At 41.1% G+C, this 27,869-nt stretch overlaps 2 protein-coding genes across 2 annotated transcripts in view; both read right to left on the bottom strand.

Moving 5' to 3' along the window:
* The window catches only part of LOC149148561 (uncharacterized), a 147,115-nt gene that overhangs the window by 15,799 nt on the left and 103,447 nt on the right, over nt 1–27,869 (bottom strand). The window lies entirely within an intron of this gene.
* LOC149148562 (uncharacterized) lies at nt 325–27,406 on the bottom strand. The gene is made up of 7 exons (XM_089439069.1): nt 27,271–27,406; nt 12,884–13,022; nt 12,009–12,172; nt 3,783–3,957; nt 1,159–2,427; nt 675–1,054; nt 325–518 (listed from the first exon to the last, which is right to left on the bottom strand). Exons 1-7 carry the CDS (start codon nt 27,404–27,406, stop codon nt 325–327), a joined length of 2,457 nt encoding a protein of 818 aa, XP_089295195.1.

Here is a 27,869-nt window from a genome sequence, read left to right as displayed (position 1 = left end):
AGACTCTTAAGAGTGAGAACTAGAAGCAATTCCTCCCGCTCCTTCGCTTGCTTGACTCTCAAAGTTCTCCAAGTCATGAAGGCTGAAAAGAGGAGGCTCATCTAATTGAACCCATTCTGCCGCATTTGTAGCTTGCAAATCTAACTCTTCAAGGTCAATTGGTGAATGATCAATACCTGTCATTATCATGAGACATTGAAAATTGAAATGTTAATTAAAATTTCACTTTGAAGTTTGAACTTTAAACTTTTAAAGTACGAACTAGATTATGAAACCTTCAAATTCAAGCTCTCGAATCTCACCTTGTATTTGTTTGTTGCGAAGTCATAGATTGTAATGGACAAATACAAGGTCATTCAAGCGCTTTTGTGTCAATCGGTTGCGCTTCTTAGAATGTATTTTCTCAAACATGCTCCAGTTGCGTTCACAACCTGAAGCACTGCATGCTTGGTTTAAGATTCGAATGGCAAATCTCTTCAAATCTGGCGTATCACTACCAAAGTTTTGCCACCAAAGACCTAGCAAGTGGTAAGGGTTTGTGAGTAGAAGACTAGAAGTACCAAATTAGTAAATAGTAAAAACTTAAAAAGAAAATAAAATTTAATAAAACATTTAACATACAAAATAAAGTTTAAACAAATTTAATGAATTGATGAAGCCTTCAAGCTGGGTACCTGGCAACATCTTTGACCTTTGTCTTATAGCACTGGTATAGGCAAACAATTTAGATGGTGTCCTATAATCTTGTAGTTGGGAAAAGACACGACTTTGTTGTTCTGGATCAGGGAAGCACCTTTCCAAGCATGTCATAAGTCCTCTGCCAACCTCCCCATCCTCATTAAATTTGCTCTTATCATAAAAATATTGTGGGTTTAAGAAGTACCCAGCAGCATGTAAGGGGGAATGCAATTGCCTATCCCAACGTGCATCTATAATGTCCCAAAGAGGCATATACTTTGTCTCATCATCCCCATATCTTCTTTTGATGGCCTCCTTTGCGAGATCCATCGCCTCATAAATGTAACCCATAGCGGGTTTGTCACCATCAACCATCCTGAAAGTTCAAGCATTCAAATTTAAAGAAATATGAAACATTGTAAATAAAAAGAAGCTTGAAATGAAATTTAAAAAATGAAAAATTTAAAAGACTAAAAGTACCTGAGAACTCTAACAAGGGACTCCGTCACAGCAATAATCTCTTCAGCATCTTTCCAGAAGCCATCATTAAACACAAGTGCAGCAATTTCGATGCCTTCAGGGGTCTTGGAATGTTTAGATCCCATCCACTCAGGTCCCAAGAACATCCTCTTCAGATTTATCTTTTGCTCAGCCACAGATTGCAAAGATATGAAATTTGTTGCAAATCTAGTCACTGCAGGTCGAACAATTTCTTTACCTTCAGTGTATATTCTCATAGCGTTTAGGACAATAGTGTGGTTGTATAGGTATTTGGTTATGGATTTTGCCTTCTCCACAACCTCATGTATCCAATGAAGCTTACCAATGTCCTCAAGCATTAAATCTATGCAATGGGCAGCACAAGAGGTCCAAAAAATAGTGGGGTGCCTCATCTCAAAAAGTCTACCAGCAACCATATAATTCGCTGCATTATCGGTGACAATTTGTACAACATTTTCTTCTCCCACTTCTTGAACGACTTCCTCCATCATTTCACAGATAAGTTGGGCAGTCTTAACCTTATCTGAAGCATCCACTGACTTGAGAAACATTGTGCCTGCGGGACAAGATACAAGGAAATTTATTAAAGTTCTATTCCTCTGATCTGTCCATCCATCACTCATGATGGTGCACCCTGTTTCTACCCATGATGAACGAAACTCAGCTAGCACAAGCATGACATCTTCAACACTCTCTAACAACATATCTGTCCTAAGGCTCTCTGATGTAGGGGCTTTGAACCCTGGACCTGCAACAGCAATTGCATCAATCATAGCTTGCCAATAAGGACTTCTGGCACAGTGGAAAGGTATGTCAGAATAGTACCAAAAGTTAGCAATGGCCTTCCTTGCCTGACTATGGATATTTTTTTTCCAACCAGTGCCATCCAAGGTAGGTTGGGAACCGGGTTTTGTGCGGGGAGCAAAAAAGGCGTTTATGTTTCCACCTCCAGTGTTCAAGGAAGGAGTTGAAGGACTGGCATGGCTTTGAGTTTGACTTGGCCTTGGAGGCATGTGTGGAAAACTTGGGAACGGCATTGAGGATTCAGCAGATTGAGGTGACATGGGGCTAGTGGCAGAAAAAGTATCAACTCCAACATTTCCTATTTCAGCAGTTTGCTTTGCTCTCTTGGCATTATGCTGCTCTAACATTTCAAGGGCCAAGGCTGCTTGGTGTTTGACATTGTCGTCAACCTTGTCGCAAATACCTATATCATGGCCAGTTATTTGTGCAAGGTGGAACTTGAACCTATAAATGCCTCCACTACATTTTGTTTTGCAAAATTTACAAAGGAGCCTGGGGTCTCCAGGAATCCTGTCACAATAAGCCCAAGCAAAGTCCTTCTCTCTCGGCATTGTTGTTGCTTTGAACTTGTGTTTAATTTGTGGCTTCTGTTAAGATTTGGAGTCCGGCTTCTATTTAATTTGTGGCTCCTGTGAAAGACAAGAAAAAATCAAATTTAAAAATCATCCAAAAATTTAAAATATGCTAGAAATTTAAAAAAGTAAATGAAGACAGATGGACAAAACACTCATATCTGTAACTCTGACTGGGTAGTATGGGTAGAGCATTGGTCATCTGTATATGGATCAAATTCTCATACATTTCACTCCTCTGGTGTGAACCAAGATAGTCATGAAAGAAGCCTTGTAGGCTTGTACAGTATTCACTGTTCAGGTTTTGCTGATAGAAATATGGTCTCTGTTGAAAGTTTGAAACTTGAATCAGCAGTGTATGGAATCATGGATCTGGTGTTAGGGAGTGTATTTCAATGACAGAGCATTCCTCACAGTGAAAGCATCCTATTGCAGATTCCAGAGTGGACAGTCATCAAACTTTGGACTCTGGACTCATTGGTATGATGAATGATCACAGTCTCGACATATTGGCACAGTATCTCAATTGTATGAGCAGTCTCTTGATTGAACATAAGCGTTGTTCCTTTTGTGATTTAATACACAGTTTGCTTGCTTTAAGATTATCAATCTCAGAGCTATGAATTCTCTGTGATGGGTTTATTGTCTCTGTGGATCTCTACTATATATATATATATATATATATATAGAGAGAGAGAGAGAGAGAGAGAGAGAGAGAGAGTCTGGCACTGAGGATATATTTATTATAAAGGAAGCTCGGATCATAACAGAGAGACAAAGGAAAATTCGGATCTGTCTCTGAGAATTTCGCATCACAGTTACAGTGAGAAGTTTGATGATTTTGTATGGGTAAGTTGTAACAGAAGTTTATAAATTTGGATCCTCTGCAATTTCGGTAAGTGATTCACTGATTACAGTGAACAGATTCACAGAACTCGGGCATCCCTGAAGACTTCGGTGATCATTACAGTGACACAGTCATGAATCTTTACAGTGTGCACAGGAATGAAAGAAGCAAATGATCGTTGAAGTTTTGAGGAGTTAGAAACTTAGATCAAAGGAAGTCTACGTCGTAAGGACTCAAGACTCAGTGCGATACACGTAGACTCAGTGATACACGTATATCAAATCAAAATGCGATGCAAGCTACGGTAGCTACCGGTACCCAAGCCTCGGACAGTCGATTCAATAGATCAATGCTTCTTATTATTAATGCGCATTGCATACCTCACACTTAATCGCCAAACTGTGACCTGAGTTTCACTGACAGGGACTGTGCTTCGAAGTTCGAATGCGGCTTCGTCCAGGCTTCGTCGTTCGGCAGGGTGCTTCGAAGTTCGAATGCGGCTTCGTCCAGGCTTCGTCGTTCGGCAGGGAATGTGCTTCGAAGGCTGCGGGAATGCTATCAACGCAAAAGCGGCAATGTATCAGCGTTAAAACAGTTAAACAAGTCACGGGAATGTTATAAACGAAAACGCGGCAAACCGGAACCCGCGAAAACCCTATTCCAATTTGGCGGGACTCGTTAAAATCGCCGGAAATCGCAGAAATCGCATAAATCGCGAGTCAAACTCGCGTTGACCACGAGTTAAACTCGGTCAACGCGAGTTGACTCGCCCAGATTCGAAACGGGACTTTTAGCGGCCGATCCGACTTTCACTCGCGATTAATCGCCGGAATCGGCGATTCCTGTTTCATTGCTTCATATGCCTTTTTCCTTTTATTGATTTTTCTTCATAACTGCTCGGGGCTCTAGGGGATGGAGAGCATGATGTGTGAGATGTAGCAATGAATACCCCCTTAAGGTGGGGCGGTTCATTGCCCACTGGGACAATCATGTGTTCCTTAATGATAGAGGGGGCTCATCTAGGGCCCATAGGAGCCAGGGTGATGACCATGGATAAGGGGTAAAGTTCATGTTTGGCTTTTGCCCACGCACTAAATTTGTATGTCCCAGCAATCTTTTGCATTTTGTGGTGCATTTCTTGTTGGGAGTGGCCAAATTATGCTTTTACTTTTCTTTTTAGCTGCATCAACCTTCGGGGCATCGTTCCAGGCCCGACCCAAGGTGTGGGGAAAGGGAATGGGAGGCTAACCCTATGTGGACCCAGTGGACACATGTGGACCTAGACAGGAAAATAGATGAATGGGGGTAAAATGAGTGGAGGGGGAATGATGTAAGTGGTATCGCGAAGCGGGACTACGCAACCAAAATTGGGATTTCTCGTGTAGTGCCAACCCAAAAGCCAAATGGTCAGTAAAGGAGACCCCATGGAACTAGGATACAAGGGTAACCACGAAATTGGGCAATGGAGACAAGAATATAAGCCTAACCCACTCTTTCTGTCAAATCCCCCCACTAATCTATGTCCAAAAGCGCCCATGACAAGTAAGGAAAATTACTCAACTATACCAATGAAAAGCCATACCTTTGGGGTCGGAAGGCCCACCTTCAAACATACATTCATGATAAGTGATTGAGGGACCACATGACCGGCTTAGGTGGCGGAGAAAATGGCACATTGTGCTATCTGGTGGCTACAAGGGGCTATTGGCTGTCAGCCGAGGACCATCTAGGAGAAAAAAAAAATCCCATACACACTACCCACAGGTGGTGGGTAACAGGTACCTAGAGAGGTTGAAAGCTTTAGTCCATCTTAATCCCAACCAGATAGATTGCCTTGATCAGGAATCTAGTCAATGACAATGTGAGTGCCTAAATTGTTGGAGGACCTTAGATAGATTGCCCTAGTCAAGAATCTAGTCCATGGCATTGCGGTGCCTAAACTCTTCATAATTCATATGGTTTGAGATCTTCCTTGTACTTGTATATGTTATTATGAATCCCTCCCTAGTTAAGAGGGAGTGTTGAAAAATGTAACTAGTTTCGGTCTTCATAAATGTATTTGAGTCATTATGTAATGTACTTGTCAAAAGAATGAAAAAGAAAATTTTCATTATTATCACAATGACTTATTAAAGCATGGGTTTCATGCTTGGGTCATCATGTTTTAGGTCAAAGTCCCCATTGAACACTTCTAGGATTTCTTCTGAGTCATTAAAGACATCTTCCATTTAAATAGACCCTTCTTGGGCTTTTGAATCATGTAAAAATATTTATTATTGAGTCAAATTAGATATTTGACACCTCCACACGAAGTCGGCCTCAAGAAGATCAAGTCGGCTTCAAACAGGGAAATTCGACCTCACCTCAAGCCTATATATACAAGGAGATCGAATTCATTTGGAGCACTCTCTCACTCATTCATAAGCTCGATATCCAGAAGAAAGAGTTGGAAAAGTGCGAAGAAGAGGAGGCTAGAAGAAGTGCAAGTTGGAGAAAGGGGAAGGAAAAGAGAAAATCAAAGTTTTAGACTCTCTCTCTCTCTCTCGTTTGAGTTTCCCTGGGATATTGAAGTTTTTCTTGTCTAGTCAAAGTTGTTGTTGTTGTTGCTGGGTTGAAGTGTTGTTGCTTCAAAGTCGAAATTCTGGGTCGAAGTTGTTGGAAGAGGTGGTTGACTTGGTGGTTGGAGGAGGACTGTGTCTAGGTTGAAGAGTCTCAAGAAAACTACTGAAGGAAGAGATTTTGAATGGGTTTTCCCCTAGATAGGGGTTCTTCCCTGACAGAGTGCCTACATCTTGTGTCTTGTGTTTTTGAGATCTTCATACATACATAATTTAGTAATTTCTTGATGAAAGATAATATAACAAATAAGTAAAAGAAGCCAATATAATTCATAAGTAATTATCAAGAAAGAGAAATATAACCCTAATTCTACTAGCATTGATTTCTCAACATAGAGGAGGGCTTGTTGCCCCCCTGTCTCTAATCACATCATAGCCTGCAAATTGCCCAGTACCAATGGAAAACTCTGCAAAGGCATCCTCCACCTCATCAACGAATGCTCTATCCTGAAATATGTGCCTCAATGCATCCTTTCTCCCCTATGAAATTTCACCATCCATGTGAGAAGGGAATCTGCAGGAAGGTCCACCATCTATGTTGCATGAAACTTCTAGGAATTTGGCGTTTCGGGCCGTACCCGTACCTGAAACTTCGAAACTCAATTGAAACTCAACCATAATGTAATCATCTATGAGAGTTAATATAGATTTGGTTTTCCTTCTAAATTGTCATCTATAGGTCTTATTCCCTTTTTTCCTGCAAGATAATGTGTTATTCACTTATTTATAAAGTTCTTTTTATGTATATATACATATATGACATTTCGGCCAACGTTTGGTCGACGTTTCCATTTTTGGGAGGTGACGTTTCTAAACATACCCGTTTCAGAAACTCCGAAACGTTTCAGCGCTTCGTGCAACTTAGTCCACCATTCATCCACTCATGGTTGTAGTATTTTAGGTTCAATGAGTAAGGCAAACAGTGCAAAGGTGTGCAATTCTTGTCCCATCTACTAACAAGAATATCATGTATGGTGGTGTAGAAGGCCTTTGATGATGTCTCATACTCAGGGCACTCACTCTGTAAAATAATGGTCCTCACAAACTAAATCATGGAATCTCATCCCTCATAAACCTCTCCTAGGATGGGTTGGTTTGAATCTGCAAATCGTAGCAAAGCAATGATAGGGTCCATGACCTTAGAAGTGAGATCTAACCTCTCTCACCAAGCATCATCTAACAATGTGTCCTTGACTCTTTCTGAGGCTGCTTGATCTGCCTTTCTCCAAAAAGACCAAAACTCTGAAATAACCATGGCCCCAAGAGCGGTCTTGACCTCCCTCAACCTCTTCAACATGATGAATGAAGAGGCAAACCGTGTATCTGCAATCTTCAACAATGATAGATGGGTGTACTCCAGGACACGTCAGACACGAGAACCCCACGTTCCAAGACACACTAGACACGAGAATTAGACACGTGTCCTAAAGAATCATGTCCGATTCGTGGGATTTAGGACACGAGGGGGGCGAGGGGGGACAAATCTGGTTTCTTAGTTTGCAAGCTATATTCTAGGTCAACATTTGTAGGACTAGTATGCTCAATCTTTAAAACATAGGAAACCAACCAATAAGCTCATAACACATCTTATAAAGCCATGCAATTGTAGAATTTTCGGCAAATGGCTTTTAATGCAAAACAGAAATTTCACCTCTATCCTATAGGCTTCTCAGATCTTAACCCTGTGAATATCAACCTTGGGAATGTTATAAAATATAGTATAAAAAGGAATAGTAAAAGATAATATTTCCCTCTATAACAACCCAATCTTCTAAACAATCCAAGGAGAAAAGATAGCAAACTGTCTAGACATGTTTTCAAAACTCATAGCCAACTTATCACACATAAACCAGATCTGAAAACTCGATTTTACAGCAGCTATAACAGCATTGAAACAGCAGATATAGCAGAAACAAAACAGCCCTTGAATTCTTCAATGATGACGTCAAATAACTCCACAAAATTGTCCTTTTACTTATGTCCAATCATCAAGTAAAATACAATGAAGAACATATATGATTTAAAATCAAATGTGGAATTTGCACTTTTTTGGACAGTTGAAAAACTTTACTAATATGCTAAAGATTAAATTCATGTACATATTGTAACCTTTTCTCAAGGCTAGTATGTACTATGAACCACTACTTTTCCTAAACCCTAGCTAGGGAAAATAAAGAAAAACTTTAGCTCAGCTAATGAACTCCAACAGGCATGAATCACTCAAACAACTACGCTAAGGCAAGACATACATATTTTTTTTTTCCTCACCAAATATACCCAAAGATTTTATCACAGAACCCTAATTTTAAGCCTCCAAAGTATAAAGCTAAGTTGCACTGAAATGGATACGGGAACAGATATGGATGTCGGGTTTGAAACGAATATGGCAAATTTTCAGAAAATATGGATACGATACGCCAAGGAAACGGCACACACAAACATATATATATATATATATATATATATATATATATTGTAGAAAATAAATGATATGCACCCTTAACCCAGTTTACAAGTTTGCATCTAAGTCACATGACACGAGGACACAAGACACGAAGGACACGTAAATACGAGTATTCAATACGAAACGCAGCAACCTGGAAACAGGATAGGAGGGACACGTTTTATATATATTTATTAAAATATATATATATATATAGTTTTTGATCCATATTAAATTGCAGGCTGCAGCTTATCTAATCAAATTAAAATATAATTACTTCAAAGTTCATAGTTCATTTAAAAAAAATAAAAAGAATCAGAATTTAGAAATCAGAATGTGATGTGCTTGGTCTTGATTCAGATCCAACTGTGTTTTGGGGGGTCAATAATGAAACAAAGATTATAAATTTATAGATATGTACTTTGATATTAAACTGTTAAACAGTAGGTACACTGCATGCTAGCTCTTTTGATATAATCGTAACCAAAACAAATTTGATTTCAAAAACCAAAGAAAATTAATAGCTCGAATGAAAACCTAGTGGGTTGAAAATTGTCTGACATAATCATTATTATATTATCGTAACATTTGATTAGATGATAGTGTGTCTGAGTAGACATATTTATATTTGTATATCGGCCCCGGAATTCGACAACGTAAGCTACACACGAAATGGTATTAAGACACCATAATAGTTAAGGTATTTTAAATAGAGAGAGAAATAGTGTAGTAATCAGGCAAGTGATACGTAGCCATACAGTATGCAATCTCGGATGTTTCCTTTTATGTTTACATAATTTCTGATGACACCTTCTCAAGCAAAGCCTACCTTGTGGAGAACCCTTTGGGAAGCCATATTTTCTGGCAGAACCAGATATACAATTTCCCTCAACTGTATATATATTGTTTAACTAGAACTAGTTTGCTAGATACGAAAGAAGAGGGAAAATCTTGGGTGTAGAGAACGGTGACAATGGACATCTTATTATAGCCTCAGGCCCTTAGCTAGTCATTGTTACGAATCAAACGCATTTTTAACGGGCTTGCCGCTTAAGTTTTAACTGCGTCTATGCCATATGGTCTACAACTTACCTGAACCTCACACACGCTGCCAAGTTGCCAAACTTTCCAGCGACCAAACAACTCCAAGGAGATGACTCAGCTCCACACAACGATTATATAGCGACGAAGAGTGACGGCATCGGAGGAAAATAGCAAAAGAACCCTGAAAAAATAATTACATGGGCTTTAAAGCTATTGATTTCGTGGGGTACGTATTCAACTGGAGAAAAAACGTTAGGGCAACGTTTTTTAGACTCAGAAAACTCGTTTTCCATTACTAGGACACGAAGAAAACGACAAAGTACGTTTTATGTTTTCCAGGACACGTTCAAAAACGTTTTCGGCACGTTTTACGGCATTTTTCGTGTCCGGCACGTTAAATACGGGACATGAGACCTTGGAGGACGTGTCCTGTGACTTAGGTTTGCATGTGTTTATTTAGGCCCAACCCACATGTTTTGACACGCTGATGTAAATTTCAATATGCATTTATTGCAAACATTAAAGAGTGCTTCTACTAATTTCTCACTTTCCTATCAGTTGATAGTTGATGCTAAAATTATGGAAGCATTCAACACATTTGAGACACTAGTTTTTGTTCAAGTTGGCCCCGGAAAAACCCCACATCCTCTTGGGAAAAAATCGATCTTCAAAGGAGGATTTTATTGCTTGAGAAATTTAGAATAAGTACATAAAATAAACACAGTACTTATCTCCCTTTTCTGCTGTAGCATTAAATGCAAATTTCTGGAAATTTGTGCCCACTAAACAACTCAAATTTTCCCCAAATTTTGTTCCTAGAATTTCTGCATTTTTTCACAGCTCAGCTCCTCGAATTTTGTGCCCAAATTCTACCTCAAAATTTGTGCAAACCCTGCCTCAATTTCTGTGCTGAAAGGTGCCTCGAAATCTATGCTGAAGGGTGATTATCTGCATCAATTTTCGTGCCTAAAGACAACTGCAGACCACCTCGAAATTTGTGCTACTTGTAGTAGCAAATCCTGAAATTTGTGCCATGAATTTTGGGCCTAACAGCAGCTAAATCTCACTCGAAATTCATGCATGTTGCCTCAAAATTTTTGCTGCCTCTCCTCAAAATTCAAGCTGTTGTTTCTCGATTTTTGCGCTCCTCTTTCTCCTAGAAAATCGTGCCCCTAGTTCGGTCTTCCTTCTAGAAATTCGAGCCCTCTTTTTAGTGCTGCAATTTCTCCTCCTTCATGAAAATTACTCCTCTCCCCTCTTCTCCTCATGCTCTCTCTCAAGTGTGAAGTGAAGAATGAGCCTCCATTTTCCTCTTTTGTCTCCTTGGAAAAGATTGAATCCCTAAACCTAAGATCCAATGGCTGAGATTTAATCCTCAAATCTCAAGATGTGTGGTTGAGATCATTTCTCCCAAATGACCCCCCTCATACATTGGCCCCATCACTTAAAAGTCTCCTAGTACCTTTTTTCAAGTTGTGTACTTTTTTTATTTTTTCTCATAAAGTGATTTTTCACCTCACTTTAATATTAGAAAAGTACACTTAGTACTTTACACATAAAGTCACTTTATAAAGTACAAGTGACTTTAATATTAGAAAAAGTACATGGTACAACACTTCTAAGTACCTTTTCCACCCATGACATTAATATAACTCATAAATGTCATTGAGACAAAAGTAATTAATGTGCTCACTAGGCTAAAAGGGATAAAAGCCTAGTAACACCTCTCCTTGGTACTATTTTCAACACTCCCTCTTATTGAGGAAGGTGTTGTTGACCACTCCCAATCTCTCTGAAGAAAACATGTTTGCCTCTTCCAAAAGACTTGGTGAGAATGTCTGCACCCTGTTCATCAATGGATATATACTCAAGTTTCACTACCCCTCGTTGAACCTAGTTTCTAATGAAGTGGTATCTGATCTCTATATGCTTTGACCAATTGTGAAACACTGGATTCTCAAAGGGTTTAATACAACTCTTATTATCATAGTAAATCGTAGTTGGTCTCAACATCTGACCAAATAAACCATGAGGCATCTTGAAAAGCCACAATGCCTCGTACCGTACCTGACTAGCTGCCATATACTCTACCTCTGCGCTGCTCAATGCCACTAACCTTTGTTTCCTGTTGAACCATGACACAACTGTCGAGCCCAATGAGAAAAAAAATCTGGAAGTACTCTTTCGATCACTAACATTGTCAGCCCAATCTGAGTCTATGCAACCAATCAATCTAACATAGTCCAAGCCATAATCCATTGTTCCCTATAAGTACCTTAACACATGTTTTGCAGCCACTCAGTGTACTCTCCTAGGATCCATCATAAACTGACTCAATGTGTTGACTGCAACACAAATATCTAGTGTAGTGTTGACCAGATATATCAATGACTCAATCAGTTGTCGATACAAAGTGGGGTTCACCAACTCGGAATCGAATGCATGTAGCTTCTTCCAGTTGGTGATCATAGGAGTAGCCATAAGCCTACAACCATCCATACCGAATCTCTTCAATATATCACCTGCATACTTGCCCTGGCCAACAAAGATATGCCCATCCTCTTGCCAAACCTCCAACCCCAGAAAGTAATGCATCAACCCCATATCAGTGATATCAAACTCTGAAGCAAGATCTCTCTTGCACTGTTGGATCAGTCGTCCTCCCCTGTAATAAACAAGTCATCCACATGCAGAAACAGAATGAATGGATCATCACCTACCAAGATAAAGTATAAGTTCGGATCTGCATCACTCTTCTATAAACCAATCTGCTACAAATAGGCATCTACCCTCTCGTACCATGCCCTCGTGCCTTCTTCAGTCCATACAAGACTTTCTTCAGCGTACATACATGAGACTCCCTCCATTCAAGACTTTCTTCAGCCTACATACATGAGACTCCCTCCCATGCAACTCAAAGCCCTCAGGTTGCTCAATGTACACCTCCTCCTGTATAACACCATTGAGAAAGGCGATCTTCACATCCATCTGGTGAATCCTCCATCCCATCTCAACTGCTATAGATATCACTGCTCTAATGGAAGTATAACGAGCAACTGGTGCAAAGGTCTCCTCATAGTCAACTCCCTCTACCTGTGAGAACCCCCGCACCACAAACTGAGCTTTGAACTTCTCCATGCTGCCATCCATAGCATGTTTGATCTTGTAGAGCCACCTGGAAGTCACCACTTACTTCCCATCAAGTCATGGCACTACCTCCCAGAGATCATTCTTCATGATAGAGGCATACTCCTCCACCATGGCATCCCTCCAGATCTATTGTTTAGCGGCCTCCTCAAAACTAGTTGATTTTGTCTCCACAACATCTGCCACAAACCCGCCCAACCTCTTTCGCGGTCCACTCTCCCTCACTGACCACTTGGGTCTCCCAGCTGCCTCCTGAACCTCCTTCAGGGTCTCCCAAAGCCATCTTGGCTTCCTCTTCCCTGCAGTAGTCTCCTGTGGTGGTATGGGAAAATCCTCAACTTGTGCCTCTCCTCCAAGCGACGAAGGCCCTGAAATAACCAAAGGAGATTTTGAACTCTAAGATACTATGCCTGATGAACTTGCACCAGGTGATCCTGTACTCTGAGAACCTGTTACCCCTGAAGAAGTGTGAAACTATCACTGCAACATCTGATTTACTTTGCCTACTTATTTTCAATAAGTTATTTATGAAATCCTTCAATAAACATTAAAATAAATTCTGCTGCAGATATCACACCATAATACAGAAACAAACACATGCACAAGAATCAACACATCGACATAGATATTTTGGACAACAGTCCCCGAAAAAACCCAATGTGGGAAAACCGGTGTAGCAAGGGAGGATTTTATTATATAGCAATTCTTCAATACAACTGGGTGCCAAATTGGCTTACCCAATAGAGAAAAAAAAAAATCTCCAGCACTTCTCCCAGTCCCAATGTCAGCGTGGCTGACCTCTGCGTAGCTCCCAGACACTCTGCGTCAGCCTCTGCTTGTCTGCATCAGCCCTGGGCCTCTCTGCGTCACCCACACAGGCCCTCTAGTGACTACGCAGTCTCCTGTTGCCTCAGCGTCTACCTCTCCTGCCTCTGTGCTTGTCTTCTATTGTTGATCTTGACTCTCTGCTTCGTACTTGCTGCCTCCTGCTGCTCTCCAGACCACTAGTTCAAATTTCTCAGCTAACCCCGCTCCAGAAATCGAACTGACTAGTCTCCCTCAGTGTGTTCTCCAACTGAACCTCAAGCCTCTTCTTATACTTTTCTCGTTGTTCCATCAACGGCCGAGATTAAGTCCCTAATCAACGGCTAAGATTAGATCTGGCTTGATCCATGACTTTTGGACCATTCTAACTCAGTTTCACATTAATATTTTATTCTCCCTAAGTTTAAACTTAGGGACTCCATTAAAAATATTAATTATTTTAATATCTTCCAAATTGGTTAGATTTTGCCCAAACCATTTCTAGGTCTTGGAGAACTCATGTGCTTTAGCCTCTCCACCAATGTTCGTGGCTAGAGCACATTCAATGCTACCCCAAATCAACACTCCCTCTTGGTGAGGACTATGCTCTAGTGATACTCCTCACTAAGTATCACCCTGATCATCCGATATCAGTCCCTATGCTAACGCTAAGCCTCCCTGCCCAACATCCTCTGCACTGCTGCATCCTGTAATGTTGCCCATGACTCTGCTACTACCACTATTGCATCTGTACGGCAGCTCCCTCTGCATCCGCGCTGCAGCTCGTCCTTTTCTCCCAACACTACATTCGCACTACAACTCCCTCTGCATTCATGCTGCTATCACCCCCATTTCTGCTACTAAAACGGGTTCTTTATCATCCCCATCTTTTCCCTGAAGTAATCAAACTTTGTCCTTCCAAGGGCCTTGGTGAGGATGCCCGCCACCTATTCTCCTATACGAGTGTAGCTCAATTGCACAGCTCCTTTTTGGACACAATCTCTGACAAAGTGACACTGGATATCAATATGCTTTGACTGATCATGAAACACTAGATTCTCAGAGAGATTGATGCAACTCTGATTATCGCACATGAGCCTGGTCGCCTCCATTTTCCTTCTGAATAGGTTCACAAGCAGTTTTCTAAGCCATATGGCCTCACACGACGCTGTGTTCGCCGCCATATATTCTGCCTCAAATGAGCTCAGAGCCACGGACTTTTGTTTCCTACTGCACCAGGAAGTCATTCCTGATCCAATGTTGAAACAGTACCCAGAGGTATTTTTCCGATCCACTGAACTTCCTGCCCAATCTGCATCAGTAAATCCACTCAATCTAATATCCTTACCCCTGGTGTACAAGAGTCCATAATCAACTGTTCCCTATAAACACCTGAGAACGTGTTTAGCTGCTGCCCAGTGCGCCCTCTTCAGTTACACCATGAACTAACTGAGGGTGTTGACAGCGTAGCAAATGTCTGGCCTGATATTGACCAGATACATCAGGGACCCTATGAGTTGCCTGTATAGGGTGGGATCAACATCCTTGTCTTTTGATGCATCAATCTTCTTCCATTTGGTGATCATTGGAGTAGCCATGGGTCTACAGTCCTCCATCTTGAATCTTTTCAGGATTTCTGTAGCATACCTCCCTTGCCCAAGGAAGATCTCTCCCTTTTGCTGCCGAACTTCCAACCCTAGGAAGTAATGCATTAGTCCCAAATCCTTCATATCAAATTCTGTGGCTAGATTCTTCTTGCAATCCCCAATGAGCCTGGATGATCCTGTCAGAAAGAGATCATCCACATAGAATACTAAGATTAGCGGCTCATTCTCTATAACCAGATAGTAGAGATTCGGATCCACGTCACTCTTAACAAATCCCATCTTCTGCAAGTAGCCATCGATTTGACCATACTATGCTCTAGGTGCATGTTTCAGCCCATACAAGGCTTTCTTCAATCTACATACATGAGACTTCTTCTCATGTGTCTCAAAGCCCTCTGGTAGTTCAATGTATACCTCTTCTTCTATTACCCTGTTCGGAAAAGTCGTTTTGACGTCCATTTGATGAATCTCCCACCCCATCTGAGCTGCAAGAGATATCACAGTCCTAATAGATGCATACCTGGCTACCGAGGCAAAGGTCTCCTCATAGTCAATTCCTTCCTTTTGAGCATACCCATTAGCCACAAACCTGGCCTTGTATTTCTCAACACGGTCGTTTGTTGATCCAAATGGATCCTAGAAAACCCTCTAAGTCTTCAAAGTCTTCTAAACATTCAAGACTATCGCAAAAGAAGAGCCTTTTAAAAAGTCGAATTACACTATCGGGAGGCAAAAACATAGAGAAAACATTGAAAAACAGAGTATAGTATTGGTGGCTTAAAACTACTTTGCATGGGAGCCATCGGATCTGGCCGATCAATGGTCCAGATCCGATCGGCAAATCGCAATCGGCGGTGGCAAGCGGAGGCTATCAGCGGAGACCACATGGTATATGCGACAGCGATCAGCGGGGTCAATGAGGACCGTCGATCAAGCGCGCAGATCGACGGCCCAAGTTGAATCGCGATATCGCAATCGGCGATTACAAAGGAGCGCTTACAAACGGCCCGGGGGTATGTGCGATGTCGCAATATTGCATCGGAGCAACACAGAGGAGCGGGGCCGATTCATGCGACTGCGATAGCCGGACCCGACGGGATTATAAATAAAAACATATATATTTTGAGTTCCGTAAAACAACATTTTCCTTTGTATTTGTGTTTTTCGTTAAATAAACGAAATACGAAGGAAAAGCGTCGATGCGATGAAACCGGACCCGAAAGGGTTTATGAATGCATATGCATAATATTTCAAGTCCGTCTAAAGCCATTTTACAGGGTTTTTCAGTGTTTAATGTATTTTTTTAATACAAAGGAAACAAGCGGGATTTCGGGCGGTCGTAGGCGGTAAGTGGTTTTGGCCGGGCTCTGCCCAAGCCCATACACTGGCTGCCACGTGTCCAGCCCTAGAGAGAGAAAACCACCCTTTTTGGGCGGTTAACCCCCGTATGAATAAGCCGCCCGAAATGAACCTCAGCGGTTGGATCCAGAACTCTCAGATCAACAGTGGAGATGCGATAAGCAACATAAAGGTGGACCCGATAGGAGTTATACGGGGAATTTATAGTATTTCAAATCCGATAAACGGTCGTTTGGCGAATTTCCTGTGTTTTTAGTGTATTTCTCTGTGAACACAGAAAACGCTATTGCTGGGGATTTCAAAGTCCCGGTGACCCATTCCGTTACAGAACAGGTGGCCACCATCCCTGAAAGCGTTTAGCAATGATTGCTAACGCTCAGAGGGGGATCTAAGCGGACAGAGGCCGGGAAGCCAAAGAGCCCAAGAAGGAGAAACGAACAGACAGTGCCGATTGGCTTTAAAGCCACAGAGTGACAGAAAATAGAGCAGGCAGTGTTGAGACAGAGAGCAAACGGAGACAGAGAGTCAGTGAGGAGAGTCTATGTACTCAGAAAGACTTGGGGGATCCAAGTAAAGCCTTGTTGTTTTGCATCTGTTGTGTGAGACTCAAATTGAGCTCACTTCTATAAAACTTTGTTTTTGAAGACATAATAGAAAGGTCACCACTGAAGGCTAGACCAGGGGATGTAGCCCAGGAGTGTTGGGTGAACTCCTTATTAAACTTGTTGTGTTTATGTGTGTTTGTCTATTATGTTCTTTAATTGCTTCATTGTCTATGTATTTCACAATCTTATTGATCCATTGCACAAAGTAACATAGGCAAATCCATGCACATGAGTCTGTAATACCTTAATAATTGTCTAAGATCTCATTATCAGATCAAGTGGTATCAGAGCTTTAGGTTTGCTAAGGTTAGACAAGCTTGTGCTGGATTGTTGAATGCTAACTAGGTCAAAGCTCAAATTAGGAGAAGGAGAACTAGTTGAGGCTAACCCAGAAATTGGAAGAGTCTATCCTAGGAGGAAAATGGCAGAAGAAATTCCCTTGGAATCAGACTCTCAGTTCATGGACAGTTTCATGACCATGAGAGCCATGGTAGAAGAGATGTATCGAGAATTTAAGAAAGGTCGAGGTGAAAGTACTTCAACCTCCAAACAAGACAAAGGAACAGAGGAACCTCTTCTAGATGGCCATTCAAAAGGCAAAGGGAAAAGGGAAGAGCCTCCTCTATCAACACCTCCTTCTAGCCCTGAAAATAAAAAGAAGAAAACATCTTTGATTAAATTAGATGTAAAATTTGATTTGCCAATATATGATGGAGAATTAAATGTAGAAAAGCTAGATAACTAGATTAGACAAATTGATGTATATTGCAGGGTGCAGAACATCGATTCAGAAAGGAGAAAGATTCAGCTGGCCAGCCTTCGCCTTGGAGGCACTGCCCTAGTGTGGTGGGAAGGCAAGACACAAGCTGATTTGAAGAAGCATCGTAAAATTCTTTCTACCTGGAGTGAATTTGTTTCTGCCATTAGAAAACAATTCTATCCACTAGCTTATATGCAGCAAGCAATGATGAGTTGGCAAACTCTTCGCCAATTAAAGGGGCAAAGCGTACATTTCTATACCCAGGAATTTAGAAAAAGAGCTTTAACTCTATGCATTTCTCTAGACTCACCTGAAACTTTGTTGAAGTATATAGGTGGTCTACATAGGTATTTGAGACACACCATTCTCATGTTTAACCCTACTAGCATAGATGAGGTATCAGTTCAGGCTACACATCTAGAGGCTAAAGGCAGGAATGTGAACCCAGAGATTGGGGGATCATCAAAACCCACTACAAGCAAGAACAAGGAAAAGAAGAAGCAAATGGAAGGAGAGGAAGACAAACACTGTACAGAAATATAAACCTTCATGCACTCACTGCAAGAAGGATGGGCATGATGATGAACACTGCTGGTCTTTGCATCCAGAGCTGAAACCCAAGAAGTTTGGTGGTAAGAAGAAGAAGATTGTTGCTGCTATTCAGAAAGATTTGGGGTCAGACTCAGGTGATGAAACAACAGTCACAGCCACAGGTATAAAAGGTAAAAATTCTGAAGCATCTACTAGTAATTCTGCACAATCTATTGATAATGAAGATAATGAGAGGAAAAGGCATGAGCTTTTTCATATTAGAGTTATTTCCAAGCATCAAAAGATTGATACTTTATTTGATAGTGGTTCACAAGTAAACTTGATTTCTGAAACAATTGTAAAGAAGTTGGGCTTACTAACAACACCTCACAAGAAGCCATATCCATTAGGTTGGGTATGTGATAAAGCAAAGCTACAAGTGACTAGACAATGTAAACTTAGGTTTGCTATTGGGTCAACTTTTGTAGATGAGGTTGAGTAAGATATAGTTCCCCTGGATATATTTGGTATTGTTTTAGGAAGTCCTTACTTGTATGATAAAAAAGCCATTTTCTATAGAACTGAAAAATAAGTATCAACTCACAAAAGATGGAATAGAACATATTGTAAGCGCTCATCAGCTCAAAAATAATTGCACTCTCATAAACTTAGGGCAGATGAAAAGAATTGTAAATTCATGCAAGCAATTTTTACTAATGGTTGTAAAGGAAAAGACCCTTGATAAAACCAATGCATTTGAAGGTTGTGAAGCTAAACAGAAAGCTGATTTAGAAAAAGTTGTTTCAGAATATGATATCCTATTTCAAGAACCAAAAGGTCTGCCACCCAAAAGGGAAATAATACATGATATTCATTTGCAGCAAGATGCTCCATTGCCTAACATCAGAATGTATAGGTTATCCGCTTTAGAGAATGCAGAGATCAAGAAGCAGGTACAGGAGTTGCTCGATAAAGGGTTCATAAGACCAAGCACATCACCATGTGGATCTCCGATTGTGTTGGTGAGAAAGAAAGATGGTTCGTGGAAGATGTGCATTGATTATAAAGCATTGAATAAAATAACGATCAAGAATCGTTATCCTCTTCCTCGCATTGATGATATATTAGATCAGCTGAAAGAAGTTGTTTACTTTTCCAAGTTGGACTTGCGTAGTGGCTATCATCACATCAAAGTAGCAGAACAAGATGCATGGAAGATTGCTTTTAAGACAAAGCAAGCGCTGTATGAATGGCTAGTTATGCCTTTTGGCTTAACTAATGCTCCTGCCACTTTCATGAGAGTTATGAATGATGGACTCAGACCTTTTATTGATGATTTTGTAGTTGTATATTTAGATGACATTCTTGTTTTTAGTAAAACATGGGAAGAACATTTAAAGCACGTAAAGCAAACTCTAGATGTTTTGAAAAGAGAAAATCTCTATGTTAAGTTATCAAAATGTGAATTTGGCAAAACATCTTTGAATTATTTGGGTCATATTGTAGGGGGTGGTGAATTGAAGATAGATCCCTCTAAGGTTGAAGTCATTATGAACTGGCCTAAACACAAATCTGCTACAGAAGTTCTGAGCTTCCTAGGAGCAGCACAATATTGGAGAAAGTTTATTGCTAACATTTCCTTGATTGCAGCTCCCTTAAATGCTTTAACAGGATTGAACAAGGTGTTTCAGTGGGGAGGCAAACAACAGAAAGCCTTCGACACCTTGAAAGAAAATATTAGTACAGCACCAGTACTAGCATTGCCAGATCTTCAAAGACCATTTGAGATTGAAACAGATGCCAGTGACTATGCCATGGGAGCAGTGTTGATGCAACATGGTAAACCCATATGTTATCACTCTGAAACATTTAATTCTGCAGTAGTTAATTATCCCACATATGATAAAGAGTTGTATGCATTAGTGCAGAGTGTGAAAAAGTGGAAACGTTACCTATTGGGTAAAGAAACAATTATACATACAGATCATCAACCACTTCAATATTTGCACTCACAAACTAAATTGCAGCAATCAAGACACTATAGGTGGATGGGGTTTCTACAACAGTTTCATCTTGTCATCAGATATAAGAAAGGCATACACAATAAGGTTGCAGATATGTTATCCAGACAAATCATAAATGCATCTACTATACTTAAGCATAATTCAGTATTGCATGAAAACTACATTGAACAATATGCTCAAGATGTAGATTTTAAAGATGTATATGCAACTTTAAGTCATGGCAAACAAGTAGAAGAATTGGATTATCATGTTAAGGACCAACTCTTGTATCATATGGGAAAGTTATGCATTCCTCAAACTGAAAGAGTTAACATAATCCGAAAAGTAAGTAAAACAGTTGCACAGCTGCAAAGATTCTATTATTGGCCAAGAATGCATGAAACAGTTTCTAGATATATTAAAGGGTGTAGCATGTGTGCTAAAAGCAAGCCCAGCAATAGGAAACTAGGCTTGTACACTCCACTTCCACTTCCTTCTCATCCTTGGGAAAGTGTTTCCATGGACTTTGTTGGAGGATTGCCAAAATCTAGAAAGGGTCATGATTATTTATATGTTATTGTGGACAGGTTCAGCAAAATGTGTATTTTAATAACTTGTAACAAGCAGATTACAGCTGAACAAACAGCAAAGTTGTTCTTTCAGCACATATGGGTTCGTTTTGGGTTACCCACTTCTATTGTATCTGATCAAGATTCCCGATTTGTTGGGAAGTTTTGGTCTAGTCTATGGGAGTTGATGGACACCAGATTGAAAAAGAGCACATCATTTCATCCACAAACAGATGGCCAAACAGAGGTGGTCAACAGGACAGTGATCCAGTTGCTCAGAGGCTATTACAGCAAGCATCCCAAGCTTTGGGATGAACATTTGTGTTATGTGCAACATGCTTACAACTGTGCTAAACACTCTTCTACACAAAGATCTCCTTTTGAGACTTGTTTTGGTTTTATACCAAGGTCTCCCTTGGATTTTGTCTTTAGTAAAGACATAGCAGTTGATGGACACAGTGATGTGGACAAAGCAACCAAGTTCATTGAACAGATCCAAGAAATTCACCAGGCAGTGCAGGAACAGCTGGAAAAAAGCCAAGCCAAGTACAAGGCAAGGCATGATAAGCATCGAATTGAGCATAGCTTCCAAGTTGGTGATCAAGTCTAGCTGTACATCAGCAAAGACAGAATGCAAGGTGAAGGTAAGAAGCTGAAGCCAATAAGGTATGGGCCTTTCAAGATACTTGAGAAAATTGGTGAGAATGCTTTTCGCCTTGATTTGCCAGCTTATATGCATATCTATTCAGTCATTAATGTAGAGAACTTGAGACTATATGAACCTTCATTGATTGAAGATCCCGAAGAGCAAAGTCAGTTGCCTTCTATTGATGATCTGTTGCCTGAATATCTCAATGAGTTGCAGGAAGATACAGTTCTGGACAGGAAGGTGAGAACTACGCGCAGAGGGGATGTTGAGTACCTCAGAATTGGACTCAAAGGTTCAAAACCAAGCAGTGCAAGATGGATAGAGATTGGACAAGTGAGGAAGTTGTATCCTCACTTGATTGATGCTTAAAAACCAACTTTTGGTGGTCCAAAAGCCTTTTCAGTGGGAAGGCGTGATCCAAATGGATCCTAGAAAACCCTCTAAGTCTTCAAAGTCTTCTAAACATTCAAGACTATCACAAAAGAAGAGCCTTTTAAAAAGTCGGATTACACTATCAGGAGGCAAAAACATAGAGAAAACATTGAAAACAGAGTATCGGCGACTTAAAACCACTTTGCATGGGAGTTGTCAGATCTGGCCAATCAACGGTCTAGATCCAATCGGCAAATCGCAATCGGCGATGGCAAGCGGAAGCTATCAGCGGAGACCACATGGTATATGCGACAGTGATCAGCGGGGTCAACAAGGACCGTCAATCAAGCGCGCAGATCGACAGCCCAAGTTGAATCGCGATATCATAATTGGTGATTACAGAGGAGCGCTTACAAACGGCCCGAGGGTATGTGCGATATGCGATTGTGATATCGCAATATCGCATCGGAGCAACACAGAGGAGCGGGGCCGATTCATGCGACTGCGATAGCCGGACCCGACAGGATTATAAATAAAAACATATATATTTTGAGTTTCGTAAAACAACATTTTCCTTTGTATTTGCATTTTTCGTTAAATAAACAAAATACGAAGGAAACGCATCGATGCGATGAAACCGGACCTGAAAGGGTTTATGAATGCATATGCATAATATTTCAAGTCCGTCTAAAGCCATTTTACGGGGTTTTTCAGTGTTTAATGTATTTTTTTAATACAAAGGAAACAAGCGGGATTTCGGGCAGCCGTAGGCGATAAGTGGTTTTGGTCAGGCTCCGCCCGAGCCCATACACTAGCTGCCACATGTCCAAGCCCTGGAGAGAGAAAACCACCCTTTTCGGGCGGTTAACCCCCGTACGAATGAGCCGCCTAAAATGAACCTCAGCCGTTGGATCCAAATCTCTCAAATCAACGGTGGAGATGTGATAAGCGACATAAAGGCGGACCCAATAGGAGTTATAAGGGGAATTTATAGTATTTCAAATCCGATAAACGACAGTTTGGCGAATTTCCTGTGTTTTTAGTGTATTTCTCTGTGAACACAGAGAACGCTGTTGCTGGGGATTTCAAAGGCCCGATGACCCATTCCATTACAAAACAGGTGGCCACCATCCCTGAAAGCGTTTAGCAATGATTGCTAACGCTCAGAGGGGGATCTGAGCAGACAGAGGCCGGGAAGCCAGAGAGCCCGAGAAGGAGAAACGAACAGACAGAGCCGATTGGCTCGAACAAACAGCGCCGATTGGCTTTAAAGCCACAGAGTGATAGAAAACAGAGCAGGCAGTGCTGAGACAAAGAGCAAACAGAGACAGAGAATCAGTGAGGAGAGTCTGTGTACTCAGAAAGACTTGGGGGATCCAAGTAAAGCCTTGTTGTTTTGTATCTGTTGTGTGACTCAAATTGAGCTCACTTCTGTAAAACTCTGTTTTTGAAGACATAATAGAAAGGTCACCACTAAATGCTGGACCAAGATACGTAGCCCAAGAGTGTTGGGTGAACTCCTTATTAAACTTGCTATGTTTATGTGTGTTTGTCTATTATGTTCTTTAACTGCTTCATTGTCTATGTATTTCACAATATTATCGATCCATTGCACAAAGTAACATAGGCAAATCCATGCACATGAGTTTGTAATACCGTAATAATTATCTAAGATCTCATTATCAGATCATTTGTAGCATATTTGATCTTGTAGATCCATCTCGAACCTACTACTGATTTGTCTTGAGGCCTTGGCACTACCTCCCAAACATCGTTCACCATTATGGAGTTGTACTCCTCTACCATCGCATCTAGCCAAACCTGATGTTGAGCTATCTGCTGGAAACTGGAAAGCTCCCCACCCTAAGCTACTAAAGCCTAATATCTATCTGGTTGTTTTCATTCCCTCTTATTGTTTCTTGGCGCGCCGATGAAGTCCTTTGCATCTCGCAGAATCTGACGAAGTTCCCTGCTAGCTCCTCCTCTGCCAGAAAGTGCCTCTGTTAGCTCCTTCTCTTCTTGTGAATCTTCCTGATCCGAGGAAGAATTCTTTACTTCTGTTGGTTAAAGAGGTTTAACCAATGTCTCTTCTTTTGACTGCTCCTCGGAAGGCATCTCACGAGATTTTCTGAAAGCCCTGTCCTCTATGAACTTTACATCTCGTTGAACCACTACCTTCCTGCTCCGTGGAACATAGATTCTGTATGCCTTAGCATTCTCGCTATATCCCACTAGATATCCCTTTTCCGCAATTTGATCCAGCTTTTTCCTCTTTTCCTCGGGTATGTGGCAATATGCTAAACTCCCAAATATCCTGAAATGGCTGACTTCAGGTGTCTTCCCTGTGAAAACCATAGTTTTAAAAACCGCTCAGAAAAACCGGTAACCGGTCAAACCGGTCGGTTAGCTAGCTGGCCGGTCCGAACCGACCTAAAAACCCGGTCAGACCCTTCATTTGCCCGATTTTTGGCCCTAACCGGTGAAAACCGGCCGGTTTAGGACGGAACCGGCCGGTTTGTAACAAACCGGCTGGTTTTAGGCACAACCACCATAAAGTTAAAAAAAACATGTTTTTGACTGTGTTTGAGGGGTTTTGGGGGGGGGGACTAAGGGTGTTTCAACCCTAACAATGTTGGCAATTAATGGTAATGTTAAATTCCTAAAGTAAAAGTGACATTTCCTTTAATTTTCATTTTCATCCTTTTACTTAAATTTTTAACATTACCATGAAATGACTCAGGATGTTTGAGAGTGGTTTCGACCTCATTGGATTTCATATGGAGAAACTAGAATTTTAGATTTCACTCAAAATTCAGCAGACTTAATGGTTTTCAAGATTTCATGGTTTGGGGGTAAACAATAAATGCAATTAGAGCTCCAAATGATAAGGAAAACTCTTGATCTAGATCCCATTGTGTTGGACGATATTGATCCAACATCAGAATGGGTGGAGGAGACTGAAGAACCTGTGTTTGAGGCTGATTTTGATATCGACATGGCTTTGGCGGGGGATGAAGCAGATTATGTGGTGGCATCAGAACCAGGATCAATAGCGGCATCAAGGAAAGGCAAGGAACCAATGGAAGGCACTAGTCATGCAGGTCGACAAACTCGTGCTTCCATTAGGTCCACTTCTATTGTCATTGGTGGCATTGATACTGAGGTTGCAGATCAGGCTGAGGCATCCTCAGACTCTGAACCAGATGATGTCTATGTAGCTCCTGATGATGATCTTGTGTCTACTACTAGTAGTGGTAATGAACTTGATGATTGATCATGTGTATACTGTAGACTTGTAGTAGGCCAATGGCCTCATAGCTTGCAGCAATGTTTTTGGACTTTATAGGCCATTTAGAGCCTCATTTGTTATGTATTTTGCTATTTTGTTGATGATATGTATTGCACTCGGTGCCATTTTGATGTATTCACCTTTACATGGTATATAAATGAGCAAACTTTGCATATTTTGTCTCTATTGGCTTGGAATCATGGTTTTACATCTTAAAAATAGTTTTGTTTCATTAAAAATTAATTATTTAATGTATTTTTTTAAAACCAGTTCGTTTAGACCAAACCAGTGCCGGTTAGACCGGTTCCGGTCGGTAAACTGGTTCATTAGGTGGACCGGTCCGGTCACCGGTTCCGGTTTTAAAAACATTGGTGAAAACTTTCTTTGGATTAATCTTGTCCAAAGCCCGATGAGGAGTCCTGTTCTGAACATAGACTATTGTGTTGCACGCTTCTGCCCATAGGAATTTTGGCATATCCTGATCATACATCATGGCCCTAGCTGCTTCTACAATGGTCCTGTTTTTTCTTTCTGCCACCCCATTCTGCTCCGGATTGTAGGGAGTTGTCCACTCTCTTCTAATGCCCTCCTTAGTGCAAAAATCAATGAATTCGTTATCGACATACTCTCCACCATTATTTGAGCGCAAAACTTTTATTTTCTTCCCAGTCAAATTATCCACCAGAGCCTTGAACTCTTTGAATTGACTGAAAACCTTGTCCTTGGTTTTCAAAAAATAAATCCAAGTTTTCCTTGAGTGGTCATCAATGAAGGTAAGGAAATACTCGGCACCACTAAGAGCTTTGGTGGACATAGGTCTGCAGATATCTAAATGTATCAATCCTAGTACACTCTTGGCCTTGTGTTTAGTCCTAGGAAATGTTGCCTTGGCATACTTTCCTAGAGCACATCCTCTGCATACATCATCTCGTTCCATACTAAGATCCGGAACTCCTGTTACAGTGCTCTTGAGAATTCTCACAGCCCCATGGTGCAAATGTTCCATTTTTTGTGCCATAGTTCGTTCATGTCCTTGTCTCCATGACTGCTAACTAGTGCCATTGGTGATTCTAGTTGTAATCTGTACAACCTATTACTTTTGATGCCAACTGCACTTTCTTTTTCCAGCTCGGGTGTTTGACATATACCTTCTCCTAATGAAGTAGACGTCATAGCCCTTGCCTTGAAGTTGCGACACAGAAAGTAGGTTCATCCCCAATCCTAGTACATGCAACACATTTGTAGCGTGGAATCGTTCTCTCGATTCTATTTGAAAAACTATGGTACCCTTCCTTACTGGAGTACACTTTGCCTTGTTCCCCATGATGATCTGAAAGTTCATTTTCTCTTCTCGATACTCTGAGAAACATTCCCTGATTCCCGTCATATGCCAAGAGGCTCCATTGTCTATATACCATACTTTTGATGATATAGAACTAGTCATACAAGCCACTTCTTCTTCCATCCTGGAAGCCAACATGGAGAAATCGAAATCCCTTGTGCAATTTTCTGAAAATTTGTGCAATTCCCCTGACGTGGATGCCTCTGCACCATGGTCTCGACCCATAACTGATTTTCCCTTCCTATCTCTGATTACTCACTCCAATACCATGTGAAAATTCTATCACTGCAACATCTGATTTACTTTGCCTACTTATTTTCAATAAGTTATTTATGAAATTCCTTCAATAAACATTAAAATAAATTCTGCTGCATATATCACACCATAATACAGAAACAAACACATGCACAAGAATCAACACATCGACAAAGATATTTTGGACAACAGTCCCTAAAAAACCCAATGTGGGAAAACCGATGCACCAAGGGAAGATTTTATTATTCAGCAATTCTTCAGTACAACCGGATGCCAAACTGGCTTACCCAGCAGAGACAAAAACATTTCTCCAGCACTTCTCCCAGTCCCAATGTCAGCCTCGCTGACCTCTGCGTAGCTCCCAGACACTCTGCGTTAGCCTTTGCTTGTCTACATCAGCTCTGGGCCTCTCTGCGTCACCCACGCAGGCCCTCTAGTGATTGTGCAGTCTCTTGCTGCCTCAACGTCTACCTGAAAGGCCTTGTGTCTGTCTCAACGTCTGCCTGAAAGGCCTTGCGTCTGCCTCTCTTGCCTCTGCGCTGGTCTTCTGTCGCTGATCTTGACTCTCTGCTCCGTACTTGTTGCCTCCTGCTACTCTCCAGATCATTAGTTCGAATTTCTCAGCTAACCCTGCTCCAAAAATCGAACTGACTGGTCTCCCTCAGTGTGTTCTCCAACTAACCCTCAAGCCTCTTCTTATACTTTTCTCGTTGTTCCATCAACAGCCGAGATTAAGTCCCTAATAAACGGCTAAGATTAGCTCTGGCTTGATCCATGACTTTTGGACCATTCTAACTCAGTTTCACATTAATATTTTATTTTCCCTAAGTTTAGACTTAGGGACTCCATTAAAAATATTAATTATTTTAATATCTTCCAAACTGGTTAGATTCTGCCCAAACCATTTCTGGGTCTTGGAGATCTCATGTGCTATAGCCTCTCCACCAATTTTTGTGGCTAAAGCACATCCGATGCTACCCCAAATCAACAAGAAGGTGAACCTCGTGATCCTGATGCTCCTAAAACCTATAATGTGGCCCCTTGTTGAGGGGCCTGCTGCTCTACTTGAT

This window comes from Pinus tabuliformis, chromosome 9, assembly GCF_031772625.1.
Source record: "Pinus tabuliformis cultivar Carrire ecotype Pingquan chromosome 9, CPIR1, whole genome shotgun sequence".
Taxonomy (NCBI): domain Eukaryota; kingdom Viridiplantae; phylum Streptophyta; class Pinopsida; order Pinales; family Pinaceae; genus Pinus; species Pinus tabuliformis.
The sequence above is the reverse complement of the archived record's forward strand: the minus strand, read 5'-3'. Positions and strand labels throughout refer to the sequence as shown.